The 24,509-nt window shown below is 36.8% G+C and overlaps 1 protein-coding gene across 3 annotated transcripts; it reads left to right on the top strand.

The window, feature by feature from the left end:
- The first annotated feature begins 75 nt into the window (after positions 1–75).
- Positions 76–19,403, top strand: LOC111420795 (protein quiver). 3 transcript variants are annotated; one of them, XR_011640897.1, is made up of 5 exons: positions 76–219; positions 8,900–8,944; positions 8,999–9,145; positions 9,205–10,073; positions 10,530–10,705. XR_011640897.1 is itself a non-coding variant. In XM_023053836.2 (5 exons), the coding sequence occupies exons 2-5, from the start codon at positions 10,046–10,048 to the stop codon at positions 17,451–17,453; spliced, it is 456 nt and encodes a 151-aa protein (XP_022909604.1). In that variant the 5' UTR covers positions 9,677–9,904; positions 9,994–10,045; the 3' UTR covers positions 17,454–19,403. The 3 variants fall into 3 exon arrangements, 2 of the variants coding, with proteins under 2 accessions (XP_071053462.1, XP_022909604.1); XM_023053836.2 differs by lacking the exons at positions 76–219; positions 8,900–8,944; positions 8,999–9,145; positions 10,530–10,705 and adding exons at positions 10,712–10,759; positions 10,960–11,106; positions 17,221–19,403 and having other exon boundaries at positions 9,677–9,904; positions 9,994–10,073; XM_071197361.1 differs by lacking the exons at positions 76–219; positions 8,900–8,944; positions 8,999–9,145; positions 10,530–10,705 and adding exons at positions 10,960–11,106; positions 17,221–19,403 and having other exon boundaries at positions 9,670–10,073.
- The last annotated feature ends 5,106 nt before the right edge of the window (positions 19,404–24,509 follow it).

Raw genomic sequence — 24,509 nt, 5'->3', positions numbered from 1 at the left:
AATGAAATTTTTTTTAATCTGACATTTTGATAAATATACAATGACGAAACTATTTAAATGCGTGTGAGAGGAACGTTGCCTTCTAGTAGTGGTCAAAATATATATTAAACCTACCGAAATAAGTGTGTAATCCCTCTCAAAAAGCTCCAGAGTTAAAATATATAAAATATATTTTAAGAGAAGACAAAAAGATGCTAAAATCTTTCACATTTTCACTGGGTAATGTATTATTATCTTAAAGTAGTCCGCGTCTGTTATTCGTTTTTGTTACTATTCGTTTTTTCACGCTTCATTTCTCTCGGGTTACTCGAGAAAAACTCGCTCTCGGCTTTTCACGATGATGGATAAAAATAGAAACGTTCCGAAAATAACCGCTTGGTGAACTTTACGTTTATAACCAAAGATTTTTCTTATTTTATCACTAAAATAAATAGAATTTTATTAAAAAAATATTTGTATTGCGTGTTTATAAGAAATTTTTATTACTATAACATTATTAATAATTGCAATACTGTTTAAATCATTTCATGATATATTGGCTTGGTTGTGTCAAAAAAGAATTTATGGAAAGGTTCATAATTCTCCAAAGTATCATCAAGAAGATTAACTTGATGTTATGGATTTTTCTTTATTGATAAAATATGATCCTCATCGATTACGTGCACAGGGCGGTTACCAAACGATTTTTAATACATTAGCTAGCTCCCAAACCAACCTCAAATGACGCAAATACTATCAACCTCACCAACCTCCTTCAACAGTTATAAACGAACAATCTAAATTAAAGTTTTACTTTAATTTCTTCAATCACATAAAGCCATAAAACAAAGAGTGAAGCTGCTCTCGGTAAAGAATTATCCACTTTGTTAAATAGCAGGCCAAATTAAAGAGTGAGGCTGCTCTCATTATCAGTAAGAAAGCTATACTTCATTACAAAAAAATAATAAATAAATAAAACCCTACACTTTTCCTATATCATGGAGACATTACACCAATATGTTCAAAATTCAGAAGAAATCGGTCAAAATAACAAGAAGTTACACATCAATGTCGACGAAAGATACATAATTGCAAAAGACGCCAGATTACATACAAAAACGTCTAACAAAAAGTCATGAAAAAATGGAAGCCATAAGAGCACCTCACACTATTACCTGCAAGAATATAACACTAAAGTACATAAAAGAACGTCCAAAGACACAACATCCCGAAACCAGGATAGAAGCAGTAGGTGAAGATCAAGAACAGATCCGAAGAATAAAAAGACAAGAAGCTGAAGAACCTGATATTTCCAAAATAAAATAAATTACACGATACAACAATCGAATTTGGAAATTCCAACAGGATCTTGGAGTCCCATCATAGGAACAATACTTGTTAGAAAATGGGACTATGAGACGAACAAGCTGTACGAACTATCGTTGAAATATCCAAATGAAATATAAGAGTTCTAAGATTCATTAAGTTTCCTCAGATCGCAATTTCAAACACTAGATGCAATAGCTGAACATAAAAAGCGAATAAGAATAATTGCAGATATTGTAAGGAAAACCATGTAGTACACTACTGCATAAAATTCAAGAAACTTACAGTTCCAGAATGGACAGAGTACATCAAAGATCAGAAATTGTGCAAAAATTGCTTGTCTCACGACCAAAACAACAAGTTCAACTCAATGTCAAAATGTTGCATTTGTAAGAAACCACATCATACACTTCGTAAAGATGAGAACAAGCAGACCAATCAAAAAACCAAATCTACAAAAAATGTAGTAACAGTTTCTATAAAAAAAGAAAGAGGGAAAAGGATTGCATCAAGTGGACTAGAAAATGAAGTTTCTCTGACAACTGTCTTGGTGAAAGACTCTAAAAAACTCTAGGATCCCAAGCCTCCTTCATCACAGAAGGAGGGGCGAATTTACTGGTTCAACTAAGACAAAAAGAATGCTAAAGTATCTGTGCTGGAAGGTTACTCCCAAAGATATTGAAATGGAAAGCGGACCTAAACTTTTAACATCATTGTACCCTTTTTCGAGAAACTTTACCTTCAATACCACTTTCTTCAGACGAATACTGGAACAATAAAATCCTAGCTGATCCCACATACAATATTCCTGGTCCCATCGGAGCAGAAGAATATGGGAGAATCATTCAAGAAGGGATTCATAAAGCTGAACATTGATTATTAGGACAAAAGACGGAGTTTGGATAGATTTTATCAAGACCGATGAATTAGAAATAAGCTAGTACAATCACAAGCATGATAAATCAATCATCAGTCAATCAAAGTCAAAGAAGACGCTCAATTAAAGAAGTTTTACGAAATTGAAGAGGTTATATTGGTTTAATGAGGAACCAGGTTTTATAGAATTGAATGATAAAGTTAACAACCGTAGACTGGAATTTGGATGATAAAGTTCAAATTCTTTGTTGTGATCCTACAGGTTCAAATACGAGTTGATTCAATACTGCCTGCCTGCTTCTCAAACGAAAAGTTAATATGTGTAGAAATGGTTATTTTTGGTTGTCGCAATCACAATGTCTAAATAAAAGTTATGAGCAAAGATACTGCAACACAGTTAGACATTTGCTCGTTGATCATTAGTCAACCCATAGATATAGTGAATTTTGGCAATAAAAATACCTTACAAAGATTTGTGCTTTTTGAAGTTAATGAAAGATATGGAGAAGGTTAAAAAAACCTTCTTAGAGGAAGCTTTATAAACGATTTTGACTAACGAAGTATCTATTTTGCCACTATTTGATGTCGAAGTAAAAATTCATCATAATAATTATCCAGTGTGCTCGGAAATTCCCCTTACAAACTGCTAGGGCTTGTAGAGGGGAGTACATTACATTACATTACATAGAATACATATCGGGTAGGCGGACCAACCAACCTTGCACCGCGACCCTAAGGATCTATTGTACCCCGATAGATATCGTTATCAAATTTCACCGCGCAGTCCAATGCTCTTAACATTAATACCTTGCTCGGTGAAAGGTCATTCAGATCTTTTGAGGAGATAAACTGCGACCCAAAAAGCAGGGCAGTGGCATAAAACATGCTCAACCGTCGGCATTCAACATCGCCTGGAGAGCGGCTTGACTGTCTGAGAAAATTCGTACTGTCATCTTCTTCACCCCTCTTTCAAGAAGAATTTTAGCACCCATGTCAATAGCAAATACTTCCGCCTGGAATACAGTACAGTACATACCCAGGCTGTAAGCTTGCTTAATTCGAGGTATCTGGCAGTATACTCCAGCTCCGACCCCTTCAGGCGTTTTTGATCCATCTGTGTACAAGCAAATGTCTGCCTGAACCAGAGAATTTTCATTTTTGATCCAGGACTGCCGCCCAGGCAGTACAAGCTGGTATCGAGCATTAATCATTGATAGTGATAACGCCAAATCTGACGGCATTGATAGCACAGTATCAGTGCTTATAATGTTTTCCGCAGCCCATTGGTAGGACATGACGGAACAGTTTTGAGCATATTGCTTAAATCTGTAAATGGTTGTTCTAGCCACTTTCTCTATATGCAAATGCAGAGGAGATAGGCCAAGCGGAACCTCCATTGCTAGAGTTGGCTTATCGCACCAGAAATTGCCAATCCGGCTACTCGTTGAATTCGTGAAAGTTTACTGATAACTGAAGTCTGTCGGACTTTCCTATACCAGGCTGCTGCTCAGTATGTGATCATAGGTCTAACCACAGTCACATAGAGCCAGTACAGTCTTTCAGGGGTAAGACCCTAGAGGGGAGTAAGTAGATATTTTGAATTGGAACCCATGTCCTAACACATACCGCTTCCGTGCTACAACCGTTTGAAAACAGGTTTGCTGAGTCACATGACGTAGTGTGTTTAGGTTGTATGAGGTAATACCAATTGACCCCTCCTGCCTCTCGGAGCTGGTTTGAGTCTCATTCACGTGTCTTTCAGTGTTAGAGCAACATGGTCCTTCTGTATGCCGAAACTTGAAGTAATGGAAAAGCCTTTATAATGACCGTTATCAATAACGTCCGACTCCATCGAATACCCTTTTCGTCACAATTATGCAACGGCTTCGAGAATGAAGTATGTACCTTCACCGCCTGCAGGAATTACTGTGGTGCTACAAGAAGACACCACACTTCCGAATTGGAGAAGCTATACTGCATCACGTTGAAGAAAAGCGATCAACGAGTATACGAGCAATTCCACGTGCAATGAATGTTGCATCTAGCACCGTCTAGAATGTTCTGCATGAACAACAACTATAGCTCGGAAACGGCCAATCTGCTATTGCGACTATATCTGCGACTGCGTCTTTATAACCACTCATTGTTGGACTTCTCTTAATATAGAAAGTTTTATGGCCTTGATTGCCCATTTCCTGAATGACAATTTTCAACCAATTTCACTTTTATTAGATTGTTCTAATAAGGCCGTTCAACATACCGCTTCAAATTTAGAAAATGAGTTAGATAGAGTCGTTACTGAATGGAAAATAGAAAACAAACTTTTAATAGTGCATTTATTTTTTTCATACCATTAATTTAGTTGTGACTAGTGATAGATTAAAAGGTGAAGAGGTAGTTAATATTGACGGGTAAAACATATTGTAGAGCACTTTAAAAGAAACCACCGCGTTACCGCAAGACTTATAGGGTACCAGCAGAATCAGGGAAATAAAGCCCCTCTAAAACTTTTTCAAGATGTATCCACACGTTGGAACTCCATGTTTTACATGTTAGAACGGTTAATAGTCTTAGAAGAACATGTGAAAGCCACTATGTCTATAATTAATATGGAACTAAAACATCATTTGACAATGGAGGAATGGGATATTATTAAGCAATTAGTTCAGATCCTTAAACCTTTCCAAAGCATGACCAAAAATATTTCAGGAGAGGAATACTTAACTGCTTCTCTGGTTATTCCAGTTGTGAATGGTTTGAAGTAGCCTCTTAAATATTATGACGACAGACCTTTGAAATTACGAAAACAATAATATACTATCTAAAATAGCAACATTTCTTGACTCAAGATTTAAAGAACTATCTTTTAAAGACAAGAGAAATGCAGAAATCGCCAAACAAAATGTTATTTCTTTGGTAGCTGAAAAGATTTCGGACGAGTTAGCAAGCCGAGCTGATAGTGAAAAGGAAGTTGTATTTAATTCAAATGAAGCCAGAAATCAAAATATAGAAGATGACGATTTTTGAGAAGGAAAATTGAGGTGGAAAGAAAATAAATATAATATTTGTTTTCGTACCTAGCATGTGTTGCGCAGAAGAGGCTTAGTGCATGCGCTATGTCTGTTCCTTGTGAAAGGCAATTTTCAAAAGCAGGGCAAATATTTACAGATAGGCGTAAAAATTCATCATAGTAATTAAGTAAGGATTTGTAGAGGGGTAAGTAGATATTTTTAATTGGAACCCATGTCCAAAAACGTACCGTTTCCGTGCTACAGCCGTTTGAAAACAGGTTTGCTCAGTAACATGGCTGTTACGTTGGATGAGGTAATGTCAATTGACGTCTCCTACCTCTCAGAGCTGGTTTGAGTCTAATTCACATGTCTTTCAATGTTAGAGCAACATGAGTACACGTTTGCAGAATACACCGACATGATCCTTCTGTATGGCGATGCTCGAGGTAATGGAAGAGTTCTTGGAAGTGCTCGTCGCCTTATCCTTTAATCTTCACCGCCTGCAGGAATGACTGTGGTGCTCCAAGGAGACATCGCACTCCCGAATTGGAAGAATGCATCACGTTGAAGTAAACCCGTCAACGAATAATTGCGCGTACAGTGGATGTTGCTCCCTGCACCGTCTGAAATCTTCTGCATGAACAAAAACTGCAGCTAGGAAATGGCACATTTCCGGACATCAGTCCCAATTCAAAATATTATCTACTCAGTCTCTTCTACAAGTCCCTGAAGTGTGTAAGGGGACATGGGAAGTAAGGTCTAGAGGTAAGGTCTAGAGGTTTGAGAAGAAAATCCTTATAGGCAAAGTGGGCAAAAGAAATAGCTGGAAATTATTTTGAAGTTCATAACTCATAAAGTTAGATGATGAGCTATAACTTTGACAACATCATTTGATAGCTTGGATAATACCGCATCGCTTTTATTGTGCGATATTTCTCATATCTGTCATAATAAGGGAGGAGGAGGCCAATGCAAGGTACGGTGCCATTGGTATCTGGTCCACTGAGTCGCCACCAATATGCTTATCAAGCGGGAAAATCAGCAGAATTGGCTCTACACAACTTAGTTGGTAGTGTATCCAGGATGCTGCAGGATAAAGAAATCTTTGTATCAATCTTCGTGGTATTGCGTTCAACAACGCAATACCACAATCTCTTGAAAGAGCTGCTCTTGACAGGGAAGTGGAAGCAACTATAGCGGGTTGGATCCGCAATATGTAATTCTGACGGTGAGATTTTGTTTAATCCTTTATACCGCTTATAACACTTAATTTTTCAGTCGTGCCTGAAGACGATAGTTAATATCGAAACAAATTTGTAAGCAATTTTATAATAAATATTTCATCGTTTCCACCAAATAATTGGTTTTTTCTTATTATTATATTATCAACGATGAATCTGGAGGTAACCCTAGCTAAACCATTTACAGATATAAGCAATATGCTCAAAACTTTTCCGAATACTGTGCTCTTAATGCCGTCAGATTTGGCGGGATCACTATCAGTGATTGATGCTTGATACCAGATTGTACTGCTTGACTGGCAGTCCTGAACCAGCAGTTGGTGTATTATTTGCGATGGCCAAATATAGGATTGAACTGTGGGTTGAAGAGAGACTTCGCCTACTGTGGACCAGTTCTCCTGGAATGAGACATGCTAAAGTGTTTATTAACATCGCCACTGTCAAACCCGGGAATATTTTAGGACTTGCTCGTAGCAGCATAAAAGTTCTAATGCGTGTCTTTACTGAGCACTGCCAATTAAAAGCACATCTCAACTTATTGGGTTTAGCCGACGATGTTGAATGCCGACTATGTGCGGATGAAGCAGAGACGGTTGAGCATGTTTTATGCCACTCCCCAGCCGTTAACCGTATCAGATTCTCGATTTTTGTGTCGCAGTTTATCTCCTCAAAGGATCTGAATGACCTTTCACCGAGCAAGTTATATCTAAATTTGAGATCCGGTAATCATAATCTCTTTTCATTCGTTTATCATCTACAAAATTTTTTGGTACACTTTTCTTATGAGACCTTATTGGTCCACAAGCTAAGGTTTTCTCAATTTCCACTTTTTCCAAAAGACGGATACTTGTAAAAAAGTTATCGAAATAAATCATTGTATTTTTATTCCACTCATCTTCAGTAAGTTGAAGGACAATCCTTTCGCCTAATCTATAATCTTGAACTGTTTCTTCAGTTTCAGGAGATTTTTCCTAATAGACATTAAATTTCTTGTCTGCTAAGCACCAGAGCTTATAACCCTTTTTTATGGACTTCATAAAAAGGGGTTATAAGAAGTTGTTGGTTAAAGAAATTGATTGTCATTTTCGAAGAAGTATGGACCAATATTGCAGCAGGCTCAAAATCCGCACCAAATCTCATGTGGGTTGACGCCGTATCGCAATTTTGCTTGTTAACATAGTCATTCATTCAAAAAGTCCAAAACGCTCCGAAATCTTCTCAGCGACCAAACGGTGTTGTGTCATTAACTTTGTGCTTCTGGTTCAGTTGGATCTCATATAATCTTCTCCGGTGAGACTAACTCTACGTGTAAATCCACTAACTTCCAGCAATTTACCACTTGCCTCCCAGAAACCAACAACGTCCCGAGATGTTTTGACAGCGTAGCTTGACAGCGTACTTTGGGCATCCAGGATTGTTTTATGATGATCTAGAAGGAAGTTATGCATCCACTCTACGTTGTCAAGGAGGCGCAACACTTCTACGTATGTTAAGGCTAAACGCCAGGAGTTGAGGTTGTCTTGAATACGAGAGGCTGTGTAGACCCGAGTATTAAAGTCGCTAATAGGTTAGCTATTTTACCTAGAATTGCATAAATTTTTGCATTATGACTATCAGATTATCATGGATTCATCCACAGCCTAGTGTCATGATAATAACTGGAGAACTGACGGTTAAGTGTTTCGGAACGGACGGATCTTGTATAGTTTATCCGTATTGTTCTTAGGATTAGTGTTGTTAACGTTGACATGCAGATATGATACAATCTCCTGAAACCTGTTACGAGTCATTGTTCGTATGACAAGTGGTCATACGATCACTTAAGATATAGATCACCCAAGTCTTCAGCATTACTCTAGAAAAGTTTATAGCTTGGCAAACTGTGATAACTCATTAAGAAATTTATACCAAGGAAACACAGCAACTCTTCTCTTGCAAGTTTAGTGTTTTATTCCTTTGGGTGCACAAATTACTTTGAAAGGAAATATCTTTCACACAGTGTTAGAAAATAACCTGTAGGGTTATTGGAAGTTGCAAAAGTATCACTAATTATTCCCTCTGGATAATGGTATCCTGGAATTTCAGTCTGTTTTTCCCGTTTTCTCCATTTTCTATCAATTTCTGCCTTGTTCTTCTTCTTGTGCCCGTATTTCTACTACTTCAGTGTCACTTTCCTTATTTTGATTAGTTAGTTGTTCTACTTCTTCATCTTCCAGCATAGGTACCTCACCAGCACTAGTAATAACAATGTCATCTTCTTCATCTTCTATGTCTGTCTGTTCAGAATTATCAAATAGCCGATTTTTTAATTCAACACAAACTTTTTTAGCCTCAACCAAAAGTTCTTCGTCAGTCTATCTATATTCGCTTGGCTCATTTTTACATCAATCACAATATTACCTAAACTATACCTCTAACCTTTTTAAAATTAAAATTTATATTTTATTATAATCCTCTTGTTTTTAGTGCTTCTTCTATGGATATTTTCTGTAGATGCAAGATGTTGTAGACGTAAGTGTTCATAAAAGTCATTAAATAAATCACCCTATTTTATTATAATTTTAGCAAGACCAATTAATTGTTACACCTGTGATAGTAGAATAGACGCAAAGTGTAGAGACCCATTTGATTTCTCGTTACACCCGAAATACCACCCCCCGCTATCACCTTGTAACGGATGTTGTGTTAAAATGGTTCAAAACTCAACTAAACGTAATAATTCTTTTTCATAGTTTTCTTTCATATTTAAATTTTTTTTAAATCGTTTTTAGCAAATGAAGTTATTCGAAGAATGTGTACTTCAGATTTAAGTATAAATTTATTCAATGTCGATAATATCTGTATGAAGGAAAGTTCAGGAACGGGTCATCTATGTTTTTGTGAAGACGATATGTGTAATAACGTCGAGATAAATTTCAATTTTAATCTTTTATACGCAATAATATTAATGTGTTTGTTGTTAAATGCTATTTTATAATATTTTCGATTTAAAATAAACCATATTTTATTGAAATTTTTATTTGATGTTAAAAAGAAAATTATAAGAAAAATAAATAAAATTTGTTTTAAAGTAAACGGCGCAAAATTAACCTTGATGTTAAATAGAGTGTATAAAAAGGAAGAGATCTTTTTTAAAAATATCCAGTTCATTTTTAACCACCAAAAAAAATTTTATATTAAAGTATAATTTTTCCCTTTTCCCTTTGGACTTAGAGGGCGCTTCTAAACAGCCGGATCAATAATAGCGTTTAAGCGACGTTCGTGTTTCAACATACAACATTTTAGAAACGAATCCGCTACAAGAACCAAGCAAATGTGATTGGCCGTTTTAACTTTTTATCGTTGGTTGAAAATCATCAAACGAAACATATCAGATAGTAATAATCGTTGAATTCTAAACAATATATACATAAAATCAAGAGAAATTGAAGAATCGTCAGCGTTTCTTTAAAAGAAGAAAATGAATAATACGTAACGTGTCCGGGGTTTTTAAATTTATTACTTTTATTTACATAAAAAATGTTTATGGGGTTTGTTGGGATTTAAATTAGTTTTTTTAGTGCTGAATTTTTACGTGGTGGTTCAGATTCATGAGGAATTCAATCTTGAAAAATGATCAAGTACATAGCGGTTGTAATAGGTAAGAAATTAATTATTAAATTTTAATTTCACGCTTATTTAATTTCAAAAAGATTTTTTTTTTGTATAATTAATGCGTAATACTGCAACGACCATGTCTTGACCAACATATTTCAATGACATTTGTCGTAATGCGGATGCTACACATTGCCAACATAAATTAACATTAAAATGTTATTACTAAACATTATTTCATTTTAAACTTTAGCCATAATTAACAAATTTATCAAAATTCTTAAAATACAACCTATTTTTTTTAATCAATTAAAACCAATTAATCTTTAATTAAAAGAGGCACATTCCATTTGTGTTTAATTTTAAACGTTCACAAACATTTGTTGGCAATAACTTTAATTAAACGAATCTAATAAATTTTGCCAACAATCAAAAAAAAAATTGATGTTCAAAGCCAAGCGAAACAAATTGGAAATTGAAACAAAAAGATGTGATTTTTCAGATATTTTTTGCATTGTCACTGCCCACTGGACTTGTAGCCGTGAGTAAAACGAAACAACCCGATTAAAGTGCTTAATATCCCAAACGAATTAAAACACCTAATCAAAAATGTTTTTTACATTTAAATGTTTATATTTTTTAATTTAAAAAAAATCTAAAACCGATGCTTCTCTTGTATTTCAGCTATAATATTAATAGCAATAACTGCACTAACAAATGCAGAATGCCAAAGTAAGTTTTTAAATAAAAATGGCATATTAATCCAAGCAGAATTAATTTTTTCACGTCTTGAAAAAAAAAGTCAAATTTGGTTGCATCTCAATTTATTAGACGTGAAAAAATATGAATCAAGGACGTTCAACTCTAACTTTAAAGTTTAGCGTTCTTGATGAAATAACAATTTTTCACTCATAAAATTTTTATTCTTTTAGCGAGATCGGTTTATTGCTACGAATGCGACAGTTGGTCCGATATAAGATGCAAAGATCCTTTTAATTACACCGCGCTACCAAGAGATCAACCGCCGTTAATGCCATGCAATGGATGTTGTGTTAAAATGGTTCGAAACGCTAAATCACGTCAGTAAAAGTTATTAATTTTAATTTTAAACAAAACACTTATTACATCATATATCTGTTAAAATTGAAAAATTCACCTTGATATTTCTCCAAAGTCAGTTTTGGCCCAATTTTTGAGTACTGACTTAACCACGGACTTAACCAAAAAAATAGAAAGAATTCAGGAAAATCCCATAAAATTCCGATAGAATAAAGTGGGCTCAGATATGGTGTTCATTCAAGTTCTTTGATTAGCTAATTCAGATAGCAACAATTCAATTTAATTCGTCTCCATATTGGTATGCAACCAATATCACACTATTGGTATTGCAATACGCGATTTGTATATGATGCGTATTGCACTGTGATATTGGTTGCATACTTGCAATGATGACGTTGGGTACGATAATTAATTAACACACTGTATGTAGGGAAGAGGAGGGTATGATTCCCGATACAGCAGCTAGGCCCCAACGGGCCCCTTGTACATCCTCCTGCACTCTCTCCAGCTACATCAACCAGCCTAAGGAATTTCCGAAGGCTAGGATACAGCTTTCATTCTGAAGTCTTGCAGAAGTCTTGCCTCGCTCTCTTCACAAAAGCGACAAAGAGGACTGACAGCAAGCTTAAAGTTATAAAGATGCTTGTTTACCGTCTTCTCCGGTGAGACAGATGGCAGCCCGTACTCCTGTCCCATCAGTTCATAACCTTTTTGTGGGTAGAATCTTTAATTATCTCAATCTGTTGTTGATATAATCGCTGAACAAGTCGAATGTCCTTTTGTCCATTAAAGTATAACACAGTTATGCACTGCGGCCTTCTCCAATGTCAGATTATGGATTGTCGATAATAAGTCCTGAGGTAATTGTTATTCTACTCAGGGCTAAAATAGCTTCCAGAAGTCTTACCTTCCAAGTTGGATCTGACAATAACGTCAGCGGCAAGTTGTATGGCGATTAACTCCACCTGCATGTCGGTGGTACTTTTACCTAGAGGTTCAGATACGTGGAGTCGGATATCGTACGAGAAGACTCCGGCTCCAGCTCCTTCCCGTCTACGTGAACCATCAGTGTAGATTTTAAGGCTGTTTTTTACCTCCACGTCTATGGAACTTAGGTGGGTGAGATATTTCTTCGTAAAAATGTGTTATAGGGGTGTGAAGTCCATTTTACACTCCAGAATTGGTGAGTAATCCACCATTTCTTTCCAGAGAGTGGCATTTTTACTATCTCTCTCACCCTCCTGCTACCCGCAGTCGAATCATGGTCACCAGTGAAGTGGCGTTAGGTTCAACATGTTTTCCATGGCTGCAGTGGGGGTACAAACACGCAGGTCTCTGTACTTTATTAAGTGCAGCATATTACTGCACCATATGTAAGCATAGGGCGGATTACAGCTGTATAAATCCAGAGGGCATTTTTGGGTGGAAAGAGGGTATTCTTCTTCTTCATGTAGCGCTACAAGCCAAACTGGGCCTCCTTTCTTTTCCGCATCCATACCTATCTATCTTCTCTTCTTCCATTTTCACCATATATTATATATTATAATATAATTCATATATTATAATTCTGAGAGTGGGGTTCTTTAGAAAGATTGTACAATTCTAATAATACCTCCAATTCTCCAAGAACCAAAAGAAGACCTCCCACCTTCGCAGTGTATGCGGAATCAACATATGTGTTGAATCCAGAAACACAAAGAAAACCTTCATGCAGTAAAACTCAGCTAGGTGTAAGGCTTATTCTCGAGATAATATCGAGCCGAACTCTCCCAATTCCCCTCAATACCCGCTTCCACTCGACCTCCTCCTTTCCCACCTTTTTCCAGTTTCTCACTTACATTCTGCATCTACCGTCTCCTTCTGGAATTTTAAACTTCTTGAAAGTGAGCGTTCTATGTGTTGTTGATGTCATCCAAATCGCTGATTATCGCCTATAGAGTGACGTTGGGGGATGCCCTCGGATCCATCTTATGAAGTTTTCCCTCTGCTCAGCAAAACCCTTGAGTTACTCCAATCTGCGTCACTTTCACTTCTCATGTTGTTCTCAGTCTACCTATGGGTGGCCTGCTCTGCGCTCCGAGCTCCATGTATATCCGTGGTTTCCTCACCTGTCCCATTCTATTTACGTGGCCAAACCAAAACAGCTTTTTATCCTCAATCATCCTCTCGACCGGCTGCATATTGAGCTCTTCTCGAATATGGTTGTTCCGCACTCTGTCCCGTCGTGTTTTTAACTTCTTTCTTTAACTTTCTCCGTTGCCATCCAGTTTTCCAGTTGTTCACTTGCATTATGCTTCTACTGCCTTCTTTTCGAATTTAAAACTTCTTAAAAGTGAGCGTTCCATGTGTTCTCGATATCATCCAGATCTCTGATTATCACACCTTCTTCATTTTTGCACATTTTCGTATGTGGTCGCTATTTGTCGATTTTTGCCGCCTAGGAGACCACTTATTCTTACACCTGCGAGATATAAAGTCCCTGTACGTAAACCTGCGATTAAATACAAAGTGGCAAATCCCAAATAAAAGAATGATGCTTCCGAAAGGAATCAGCAACGCCACTACCAAGAAACCATACAGCAACGAAGCAACTAGTAACAAAAAAATTGGTGCTGTAACCCCTAACTGTAATCTTTGCCTGCTGCACCAACCCCATTCTCAGAACCACCAGCATTTTCGAATGTATCGAAAGTAGAATCACCGGCAGATGAAACTATCGAATGTCTCTTCTCGAAAAAGCTTCTTCTGTTTTTTTTTGTCAACTAACTAAAGTCTACAATTTCCAATAATATTCAAATAAAATATGTACAATACAAAATAAACCCTTATCTCATTTCATTATCACTCCCCTTCCTCCGCCCCCTCGTCCCAAGCATCCCCTCATCGATCCCTTGTCTTCCTCCCATGTTCCAAAATCCGCCACCGCGCACCGGTTCCGTTCTTCCTTCCTCAGCTCGCTACACCCTCTCCACATCGCCTGCCCTGTACCTGTTCGCTCTTTCCTCGTTGCCACAACGAATTCTGGCCACCAGCCTCTTCTCTTCCTCATTTCTCTCCTTCATCAACTATTTTGGAACCCTTTCTGTCATCATGTCCCCATATTTTTCATTGTACCTTCCCTGCCTTATCTGCGTCCTTTTGTAATATTCCCTCCTCTCTCCTTTACCATATCTAACCTTCCCCTCCCTCCAACACTCCCCCAAGATCCCGCAGTATTATCTGCTGTCTATCGTCTCTTCATATTTCATATCCAGAATATTCTGCCTCTTCCAACCCTAAACCTCCGCTCCGTACATAATTGCACTCTTCACCAACCTATCAAACATAATCTCCACTACCAAGAAACCAAACAGCAACAAAGCTACTAATAACAAAAAAATTGGCTCTGCCAAATAGGCCACGAACCCTGAAACCCTAACTGTAACCCTTGCCTGTTGCACCAACCCCAATCTCACGCACCCACCAGCATTTTCGAATGAATCGAAAGTCCAATCACCGGCAGATGACAATAGCTCACAAATGCAAACTATCATGTGTTTCAAAAAAAGCTTCTTCTGCTTTTTATTGTTAACTAACTAAAGTCTACAATTTACAATAATATTCAATGTACAATATGTATAATACAGAGTTAGGCAGGGAGGTATGGATGATTTGAAATAACAGTTACACACTCATTTTTCAACGAAACTCAAATTTTATTCTTTCAATGTGTAGCTTAAATGTTGCCATTAGAAAAATTAAAGAATTTCTTGTGTTATTGTTTCATTTAGGGCTTGAAGTGTACGTCATTTGTTTATGTATACTCGTGCTTTGAGGTAGCCTCATAAGAAGAAGTCACAAGGTGACCGAGGAGGCCACTTCACATCTCCACGCAATGAAATGAGGCTTCCAGGGAAGGTCTGCCTTAAAAATTCCATAGCTACTCTCTATCTATGGCATGTCGCCCCATCTTGTTGAAACCAAACAGTATTGAGGTTGATTCTCGACCACGGCTCCATTCTTACTAATAACTAAATGGCGGCTTCTGACGAACAGATACCCTCACTCTTTATCCACCAAGGTTCTCCACACCTTGCGTGGCGCAACGTTCAAATCATCCATACTTCCCTGCTTAACCCTGTACAAAATTAACCACTTATCTTCCATTATCATCCCCTTCCTCCGTCCCTTCGTCCCAACCACCTCTCTTATCCATTCCTTGCCTTCCTCCCCTCTTCCAAAATCTGCCACCGGCTCCTTTCTTCCTTCCTCAGGTCGTTACGCCCTCTCAACATATCGTCTGTCTAGTACCTGTTCGCTCTCTCCTCATTGCCAAAACGAAATCTGGCCACCAGCCTCTTCTCTTCCTCATTTCCCTCTTTCGCCAAATATTTTGGAACCCGCTCTGTCATTATGTCCCCATATCTTTCATTGTACCTTCCTTGCCTTATCTGCGTCCTTCTCTCCTTACTCTAGACGTCCGTATCCCTGTCATTTAACCTTCTTCTTTCAGTTATCTTTGCTTCCGAATAACCCTATTGCCTTCTATTTATCTATTACCTTCTATCTCTTCATATTTCATATTCAGCATATTCTGCCTCTTCCAACCCCAAACCTCCGCCCCGTACATCATTGCACTCCTCAGCAACTCATCAAACATAATCTTTTTCTTTCTGATATGCCTCCCAAAAATTCTTTCACCCCATCCCCAAACCTGCACCATCACCTTATTCGTGCACATGCGCCGCCTCGTTGCTATTCTCCCTGTATCTGTACCCCAGATAAGTGAATTCTCTCATCTCCTCAATCGCCCTCCCTTCCCATCTCCATACCTCTCTCCTTCTTTTTCCCCTTTTGCAGAACTTCATCATCTTTGCTTTGCTACACTCACCTCCAACCCCTTCCCCTTGAAAAAAACCTCTCTAAGTGTCTCACTATCTCTGTTGATCCTCAAAAAAAGCTTCTTCTGTTAATTGGCCTAATCAATTGGAAAGAAACTATAAAGCTACTGAGCCAGATTGGTGCTAGTGGACCACATGAACGAACTGCAACAGTGCTTCGTTCGTAATGAATAGGAATATATGGAGATAGCGTTTTGGAACGTTAATTGCTTCAAGTCACACAAGCAGGAAATGAAAGTATAGACCTTTATAAATTTTTATTTTTAAAGAATGTATAGAAGCTAGAAGTGTCACGATTATGACAACCACAGTAACATTATGACAACATGATAACATGGCAACTACCGTTGATTGACTGATCTCTATCTACAACAGAGCAGGACAACACGAACTGGACGACAATCTAATCGCGATTTTTATCCAGAAGGGATCAACCGCCCTGGAAGCAGATCTAAAATGGAAGCACATCTTGCGAAACTAAAGATTGTCAAATGTTGTTGGCAGAATTCAATCTGGAGGTGTAACACCCTACAAATGGAACGCTAAACGTCTTGAACATTATCTTGATGAAGGATTTGACGATATCAGCTCTATACGCTTCCAGAACTAACATTTGACTACAATTCCGTCCTATTAGAACTCGGCAATGGATTATCGATACAAGAGGCTCAATTCGGAAGATCGTCACGTTGATCGAACAACTTGGCCACACAGTGCCAATATATTAAGTAGCCTTTAGTACGCTTCCAAAGAAGTTCCCATTGAAGACACACGATTTTTTATTCACCGGGAAATCAGGGACATCATTGATACATGAAGAAAATCGAATGAGAAGGTGTTTGCGGTAAACCACGAGGCTGAGTATAACCACCTCTCCTGCGAGTTGAAGTTTTCCACATTTCGCAATGACAGCTGGCTCAATGCTGAGACGGATCCTGGCCGTTTCTTTATTCATATATGTAATGTTATTTACATATATGTCTTTGATCCTGTTAGTTCTGATAATATTCATCTCCACGTATCTAATCTTGCTAACCTCAAGGCTCAAGATACCGAACCTTACTGACCCAAAGACACACAATGTGACCTTGACATTGATTCAAGGTCAAGGTCACGCGATGTCCTATTAATTATCATTTTTGTGAGAAATGAGTTTATTAAGTCACAATTTAAAAAAAGTAGATAATATATGATTTTTTAAGTGTTTTGTTAAAACTTTTTATTAAATTTCTTATAAATATGATTCTTTTTTAGCTTATGAAGTTGTTAGAAGAACTTGTACATCACAATTAATGATAAATTTATTTATGGTGGACCACGTGTGCATGATGGAAAGTAGCGGAACTGGTCATATGTGCTTCTGTGAGGAGGACATGTGTAATGGAGTAGAAAAACCAACCCCATATCCGAGCATCCACACTCTTCCATTACCGATAGCTGCTTCGTTGCTGCTGACGCTGTTATACAGTTGGTGCATGAATCGATAATTTTTTTGCCAAAAAATCACCAGAAGCGATGAAATACGTTAGATAAACCCCATCAAAACCTTTTTGAACCGGTTATTTAGCGATACCTTCACCAAAGTAGTGTGCTGAAAAGTGCTTTTGAGAGTAGTTTAAAAGTTTTCTTATTATTTTAGAGAGAGGTAAAGTTTTTTGGATTTTTAAGATGAAGCATGTGGTAGATTTATTTATTAGGTAACACCTTTAATTTTTTTATTGTATATATTTTGATGAAGGAAAACAGAGAAAAATTAAGCTAAAAGTGTATATATTTAAATAAGAAAAAGGCCAAATTTTCAACTTTTATTTCTTTTTAGTACCTGTTAGTTAATAAGAATTGGATCAAAAAACATGTACAAAAAAGTTTAAGAATAGATGATGATTTGCATCTTTAAGATTTTAATGGAAAAGAAAGCTAAATAATTCTGTGTATACTATTAGAGAAAATTCGAATTTATACTCTGATTTTAAAAAGATATTAAAGAAACGTTTAGAAGCTTTTTAAAAGAAAACCATATTTGCTCATTATTAAAAAAGTTTTTAGCGGCTCATTCGGAGTTCTTATGAATCTTAAACAATTTAAATAATAGTTACATACAGGGTGTTTTACGAAAGCTACCTAATATTTTTTTGAGTTCCAATACACGTAAAACGCCCTGTATTTAGTTTAATCCTGCATGAACTTAGTAATTTAAGTCCGAAAGAACGTTTTTAGGCATATCATGTTAAATAATTCCTATCCATTTTTTTTTGTTTTTTATTATTTTTTAATCGGTAGCCAGTGCCGCTTTATTTTTTCTCAAAATTTTTTTAATACAACGTCGAACACTAAAAATAAAGCTTGCTTATATCTAAAATTTTAACGTTATAAATTTTTTGTTACAAAAATAAATTATTTTTAATGGGCGTTCTTGCGAAACTGGCTTCCAAGCGAATATTAAATAATAAAACGTTATTCATTGCAGAGGTTTATAAAAGAAATCATCGTAGTCATTATTACTTTTTTAAAAAGCAATAAGATAAGGTGAGAAAAAAGATACAAAAAATCGAAAATCTTAAATATTAGTCGCATGATGCACGATTCTTCAATGAAAGTAAATACTCACGCACCATTAATTTTATTATTTATTAGAAGAAGAAATCATCAAAAACCAACCCCTACTAGCAATTATGGCATGCTTTAGTCCTTAGTTTTTATTACAAAATTTGCTGTCAAATTAACTTCTTAATTCATTAACGCAAATAAATTAAAATATAATATAAAGAGATATAAAATACAAGAAAATTTTTATACAGCAGATTTTATTGAATTCATTAAAAAAAATTAAAAATTATTTATGTTTTTATGCTCACTAATTTGTTAAGAATTAAAATTTTTTTTAAGCAATATTAATTAATTTATAAAACAAGCAATAATAAATTTATTTACATATCTAATTGCGTGAGCGTTTAAATGCAAAAATAATTTTGATTGAAGCATGGCTATATTTTGCTGCGAAAAAAACGCCCGAATTATTTTATTACAAAGTCAACCTCACAGAAGAAATGTCTAAATATTTTTTTTGGCCACGATGTTATTTACATCATTGTCACACGATTTGATTTAATGTGACATCATGCTTCATACAACCACGTAAACTTGTCCCCACAGGTTGCGGTGAAATTATTGTATATCGCATGTTGTCATTTTTCGGGAATAAAAGAAGAAATTAAGAAGGATATCTGACCTGTGCTTTGTATTCTTTTATTAAAAACGGTCGGTTTTTAGACGTGATATTACGACGGACAATGTTTCTCATATCATTATTATTATTAATTAATTATTATTATTAATCGATGTTAATGAAATAAAAGATGTATTCGAAGATATTGTTACGGTTAATTTTAATTGAATGCCGATTATATAAATATTAAATAAAAAATTCTTTGTTACTATACATTTTTTTCACTCCATCATTTCAACCTTACGTGTTTGTGGATATAAGACATTTTCTTACTTGTTTGTGATGGTTTGGAACATTGTCTAATTGTAACAAACCGCATTTTGGGATTCGAAAGCGATTAAAAAAAATAATAAAACGCAATACAGGCAGAACTTTGTAATTTAATTACGAAGTTGCGTCTTGAGAACCGAGGGTCCAGACTAAATACTACGTAGGCGGTTCTGGCAGGAATGTGCCGAGGTGGCAGTTAGAGTAGATGGAGCAGGGAAGAAATGAAGAAAAAATCGGGAGTCGGTTACGGGATTGGAACAGAAAAGCATCGGGCGAAACCGGGAAATTAAAGTTTTTGTTGTGTTTTTAAATTCGAGTCGTGCGATTTGAACTTATAGCAATTTAGTTATAAAATTCGTTGAATTGGATTCTCTTTCTTCGATGAATATTTTACTTTAACAAACGGGTAAGCGTTATTAAAATCTTAAACTTCCGATTTCTCATTGAACCTGCTAACCACCTCGGCAAATTTCGTAATGATGTTGTTGAATAGCTTATGTCATGTAATTTTTACTTTTTAAAACCTTTGTCAGTTGTTTTTTTTTTATATATAATATAATACGTTCTTGTTCAAAAATAAAGCAAACTTATTCTTTAGCAGTGAAATTTCGTTTTCTTTCAATCTATTTTTATTCTTAATTTCAAATTACTGCCGTTTGCTTTCAAGTGAACGAATGCAGTGTGCCAAACCCTAACTCAGTCATTGCTAGCTATCGAGAAAACGGTAGTGCGTGGACAGTTGGGTACGCGAGCCGCTCCGTGGACCTAGCTAGGAAACCCACTACGGGAAACGAGAAGTTCTCGAGAGCTAGTTTGTGACAAACTGGTGTCAGGTGTGGGGTTGGCACAATTTGATGTAAAAGTAGAAATAAAATCTAATTGTTATTTTTTTATTTTGTTTTTGTTACTATTTCCTGTTTCAAAATTTAAAGATTTCGAGTTAATTTTCTTTAATGTTTTGTCAATCATTCTTTTGTTTGTACGTATAAAGTAATAAATTTTGTCGTGCAGGGGTTAGTAGGTGAATATTTTGTGACTATCATTAAAAATAATAAAAATCTTAATCACTATGAACGCCGATGATAACGTAGCAGAAATTCCGGGCGAAGCTGAAGGTTCTATTCTAACAACACCAATGATGGTTACACCGATTTCTTTAGGAATGTTAGCAGGAACGGTAGAATCTTTTTCAGGTCGAGAAAATGTTAAACTGTATTTTGAAAGGTTAGAGCAACGTGCGATCTTAGATAATTGGAATGAAACACAAATGCTTCATATTGTTAGGTATCGATTGAGTGGAGAGGCTTATAAATTTTATAAGGCGGAAACAAACTTACAGAGTAATCAGGTCACATATGTAGAATTACGGGAAAAATTAATTAAAAAGTTTACCCCGCGAAAATTACCGGGAGAAGCACGAGGGAAATTAATGCGCGCGTTCCAAAAACACGATGAATCCGTGTCGTCTTACGTAACCAGTATAAAGTCTATCGCGAATGAGATTATCGAGGAGGACAAAGCGAAAGTAACAGCAGCAGAATTACCGGGAGTTATTATAAAAATTAATGAATTAGCACTAAGTCAATTTAAAGTGGGAATGAAACGTGAATTAAGCCAAATGGTAGGAACGTTACTTATGCGTGAAACGGATTTAACTCTAGATAAAGCGGAAGAGATCGCATCATTTGAAGAATTAAATCAGGCTACAAACCGAAATCGTCCAAATCGAATTAATATAGGAGCGGTGGATACGACTACTAGATTATGTTACAGATGCGGAAAGTCAGGTCATTTTGCGAAATTTTGTAATGCACAGACAACCGTGTTTAATTGTTATAATTGCGGGAAACCCGGTCATATTAGTAAACAATGTAGGTTACCTTCAAATAAAATGCAACCGAACTACGACCAAAGGCGTGACCTCCCACGCCGTGTTAGTTTTCAAGAGGGTCATTCATCCGATAAGGTAAACAACCGCGACCGAAGAAATTTTTATTACCAACAGCGAGATTATCAAAACGAACCGCGACGTAATGTAAACGATAACAATTATACGGGCCGACAATCGCCCCCGCAGGTTACTAGATCACCGCAAATTCCCGCAAATAACAGGTACAATGAGACGAACTCTTTAAACGCATATCGTCCTGCGGTGAATACCCGAACCGCAGGAGACTCGAATTAAAGGGTTACGATAGGTCAATAAAGTCTGTCGAAAATTATGACCCAACTGTAAATAAGATTATACCGCATATGAGACTCATTTTTGAAACACCTTTTTCTATTAAATTGTTCAATAAAAACAAACCAATAACGATGTTAGTAGACACCGGTTCTCCTGTTACGATAATTAAACATTCTTGTGTAATTTCGGAAGCAATTAAACCTATGTCGGGAGATTTTAGTATTTCGGGAATAACGGGACACGGAATTGACATGCTAGGTACGACTGAGTTAAATTTTTCATTGGGGAATGAATCGAATTTAGGAGATTTCTCGTGCTATGTATGTTTGGACAATTTGCCTTTAACCACAGATGGAGTATTGGGACGCGATTTTATGGAATTTCACAATGTAATTATTGATTTTAGTAAAGGTAGCCTAAATGTAGGAGGTATCGATGTTAGATTTTCAAGTATCATGAACGTCAATTTGGGGTCGCAGCGTATTGTGTCTACAGATTCCCTTGAATGTAGAGAATCCACCACATCAGGTTTAGGTGTAGGTCAGGTAGATAATTTGGAACTCGCGAATGATTATGTATCAGAATTATCAACGGAAATAAATTTAATCGAACCGCAAGTAACGAGGACGGAGTATCTAATAAAGAAACGTGAAGTCGAAGAAAAGTACGTAACCGAGGAGACGAATCAACGAACGAGGTTTATGCCACTCGAGGTAAATGTTTTGGTAGAAGAGTTTGGGGAGTTAAGTTCAGATAGCAACGATGACTATGAAACCGGGTATCGCCGAATGATCGATGTAAATGTGGACAGGGATTGTCACGATAGAAGAATAGAAGAAGAAGAAAAAAAAACAGAGAAATTAAAGACTAAAGAAAGTCAAAGGGAGAGCCGAGAAGGCGAAAGTCAAGAAGACCCCAGCGGAAGTAGTGGATTAGTGACGCAGAAGTCACGAATTGTTGCAGAAAATAATGAGTTAAGGGAATGCGAAAATGAAGAAGAAATTAAGGATGAAACTGATATGAAAGATACGGAAGAAAACGAAATAAACAATGATAAAAACTGTCAATGTAATCCTGTTATCACCGTTGAAGAAGATATCGTTGAACCGTTTACAGAGAAGGTGTTAGCGGTTGACGTGCGTAATAATAATAAAAAGAACGACATTGTAATTGAATCAAGTAAAACGCCCTTTCATCCAAATATATTAATAGGAAGATGTGCTGTTCCAAGAGGGGAAAAACCACGAGTATTGGTTGCAAACATAGGAGAAGAATCAATAACGATTCCAAAGCATACAGAGATAGCTAGAGCGTATAGTTGTATAATACCGAATAAGAAGGTTAATCCAGAAGTAAAAAGCGAGATGGTTGCAATGATAAGAGAAAACGAAGAGACATCAACATTTTTGGAATCGATCTCATTGGTCCACCTATCAGAAACAGACAAAGAGAAAGTTGAAAAATTGTTACTAGATTATCGAGATATTTTCGACAATGGTGACGAAAGTTTTACGAAAACTCACAAGGTCAAACATCAAATTATTACTGAGAATGTACCACCAATTAGTAAACGTCCATATAGAGTACCAGTTCATCAACGAGAGTTCTTGCAGGAAGAAATAGATAAGCTGTTAAAGAAAAATATTATTAAACCATCTCATTCACCCTGGTCGGCGCCGGTTGTAATCGTTAACCGGCAGATGTCAGACGGATCGATAAAACCCCGAGTATGTATAGATTACCGAGGACTCAACGCGGTAACTAAGAAAGATGTGTACCCGTTGCCGAATCTGCAAGAGACAGTAGATGTGTTAGGGAAGACTAATCTGTTTAGCGTGTTTGATGTAGCGTCGGCGTACCATCAAATAGAAGTGGAGAAGAATGACCGAGAAAAAACAGCTTTCTCCACGCCGTTCGGGCACTATGAGAGCAACCGAATGATGTTTGGGCTAGTAAATGCCCCCGCGACGTTTCAGCGCTTCATGAATTTTACATTTTCGGGATTATTAGGTACTCATTGCCTCGTCTATTTAGATGATATAATAATTTTCAATGGAACGGGTGTCGACGATCATTTGAACAAACTACAAACTATTTTTGATAGAATCCGAGATGCAGGACTAAAACTTAAGATGGAGAAAAGCCAGATCGCGGTCCCAAAGGTGTCTTATCTTGGTCACATAATATCTGCCCAAGGCGTTCAACCGGATCCGGGAAAAATCAATTCGATACAGAATTTCCCCGTTCCAAAAAACGTTAGGAATTGTAGAGAATTTTTGGGGCTGGTGGGATGGTATAGGAAATTTATACCGGACTTTACCCGATTAGCGGCCCCAATTACGAAGTTAACGCGCAAAGATGTCGCGTTTAAATTCGAAAAAGAGCAATTGGAAGCGGTGGAAAGCTTAAAGGCCGCGATAACATCAGAATCGGTATTAATTTTCCCAGATTTCAATGAGCCTTTCATCTTGGCTACAGACGCGAGTAACACAGGATTAGGTGCTATACTTAGTCAGGTGAGAGAGGGAAATGAACGCCCTGTGGCTTTCGCTAGTAGAGGACTAAAGAAGGCTGAGCTAAACTATTCGACTACCGAAAAAGAGTGTCTTGCTGTCATATTTGGGATAAAGCAATTTCGGTGCTACTTATATGGACGCCGTTTCACTATCATAACAGACCACAGACCATTGAAATGGTTGATGAATATCAAAGACCCGAGCTCGAGACTAGCACGATGGGCTTTAATGCTAATGGAGTATGACTTCGAGATTATCCACAGACCGGGCCGAAAGCATGGAAACGTGGATGCTCTCAGCCGAAACAGTATAGTTTCCCTAATCCGAAAGGATGAGAAAGATAAGT

This window comes from Onthophagus taurus, chromosome 7 (genome assembly GCF_036711975.1).
Source record: "Onthophagus taurus isolate NC chromosome 7, IU_Otau_3.0, whole genome shotgun sequence".
Lineage (NCBI taxonomy): Eukaryota > Metazoa > Arthropoda > Insecta > Coleoptera > Scarabaeidae > Onthophagus > Onthophagus taurus.
The sequence above is the reverse complement of the archived record's forward strand: the minus strand, read 5'-3'. Positions and strand labels throughout refer to the sequence as shown.

What these genes read in the sequence shown, in the direction of transcription:
- LOC111420795 (XM_023053836.2), top strand. Translation starts at nt 10,046, where the DNA reads ATGATCAAGTACATAGCGGTTGTAATAG. An exon ending in GTACATAGCGGTTGTAATAG is followed by an intron (nt 10,074 to 10,711) that starts GTAAGAAATTAA and finishes CTTGTATTTCAG; the next exon opens with CTATAATATTAATAGCAATA. An exon ending in AACAAATGCAGAATGCCAAA is followed by an intron (nt 10,760 to 10,959) that starts GTAAGTTTTTAA and finishes TTATTCTTTTAG; the next exon opens with CGAGATCGGTTTATTGCTAC.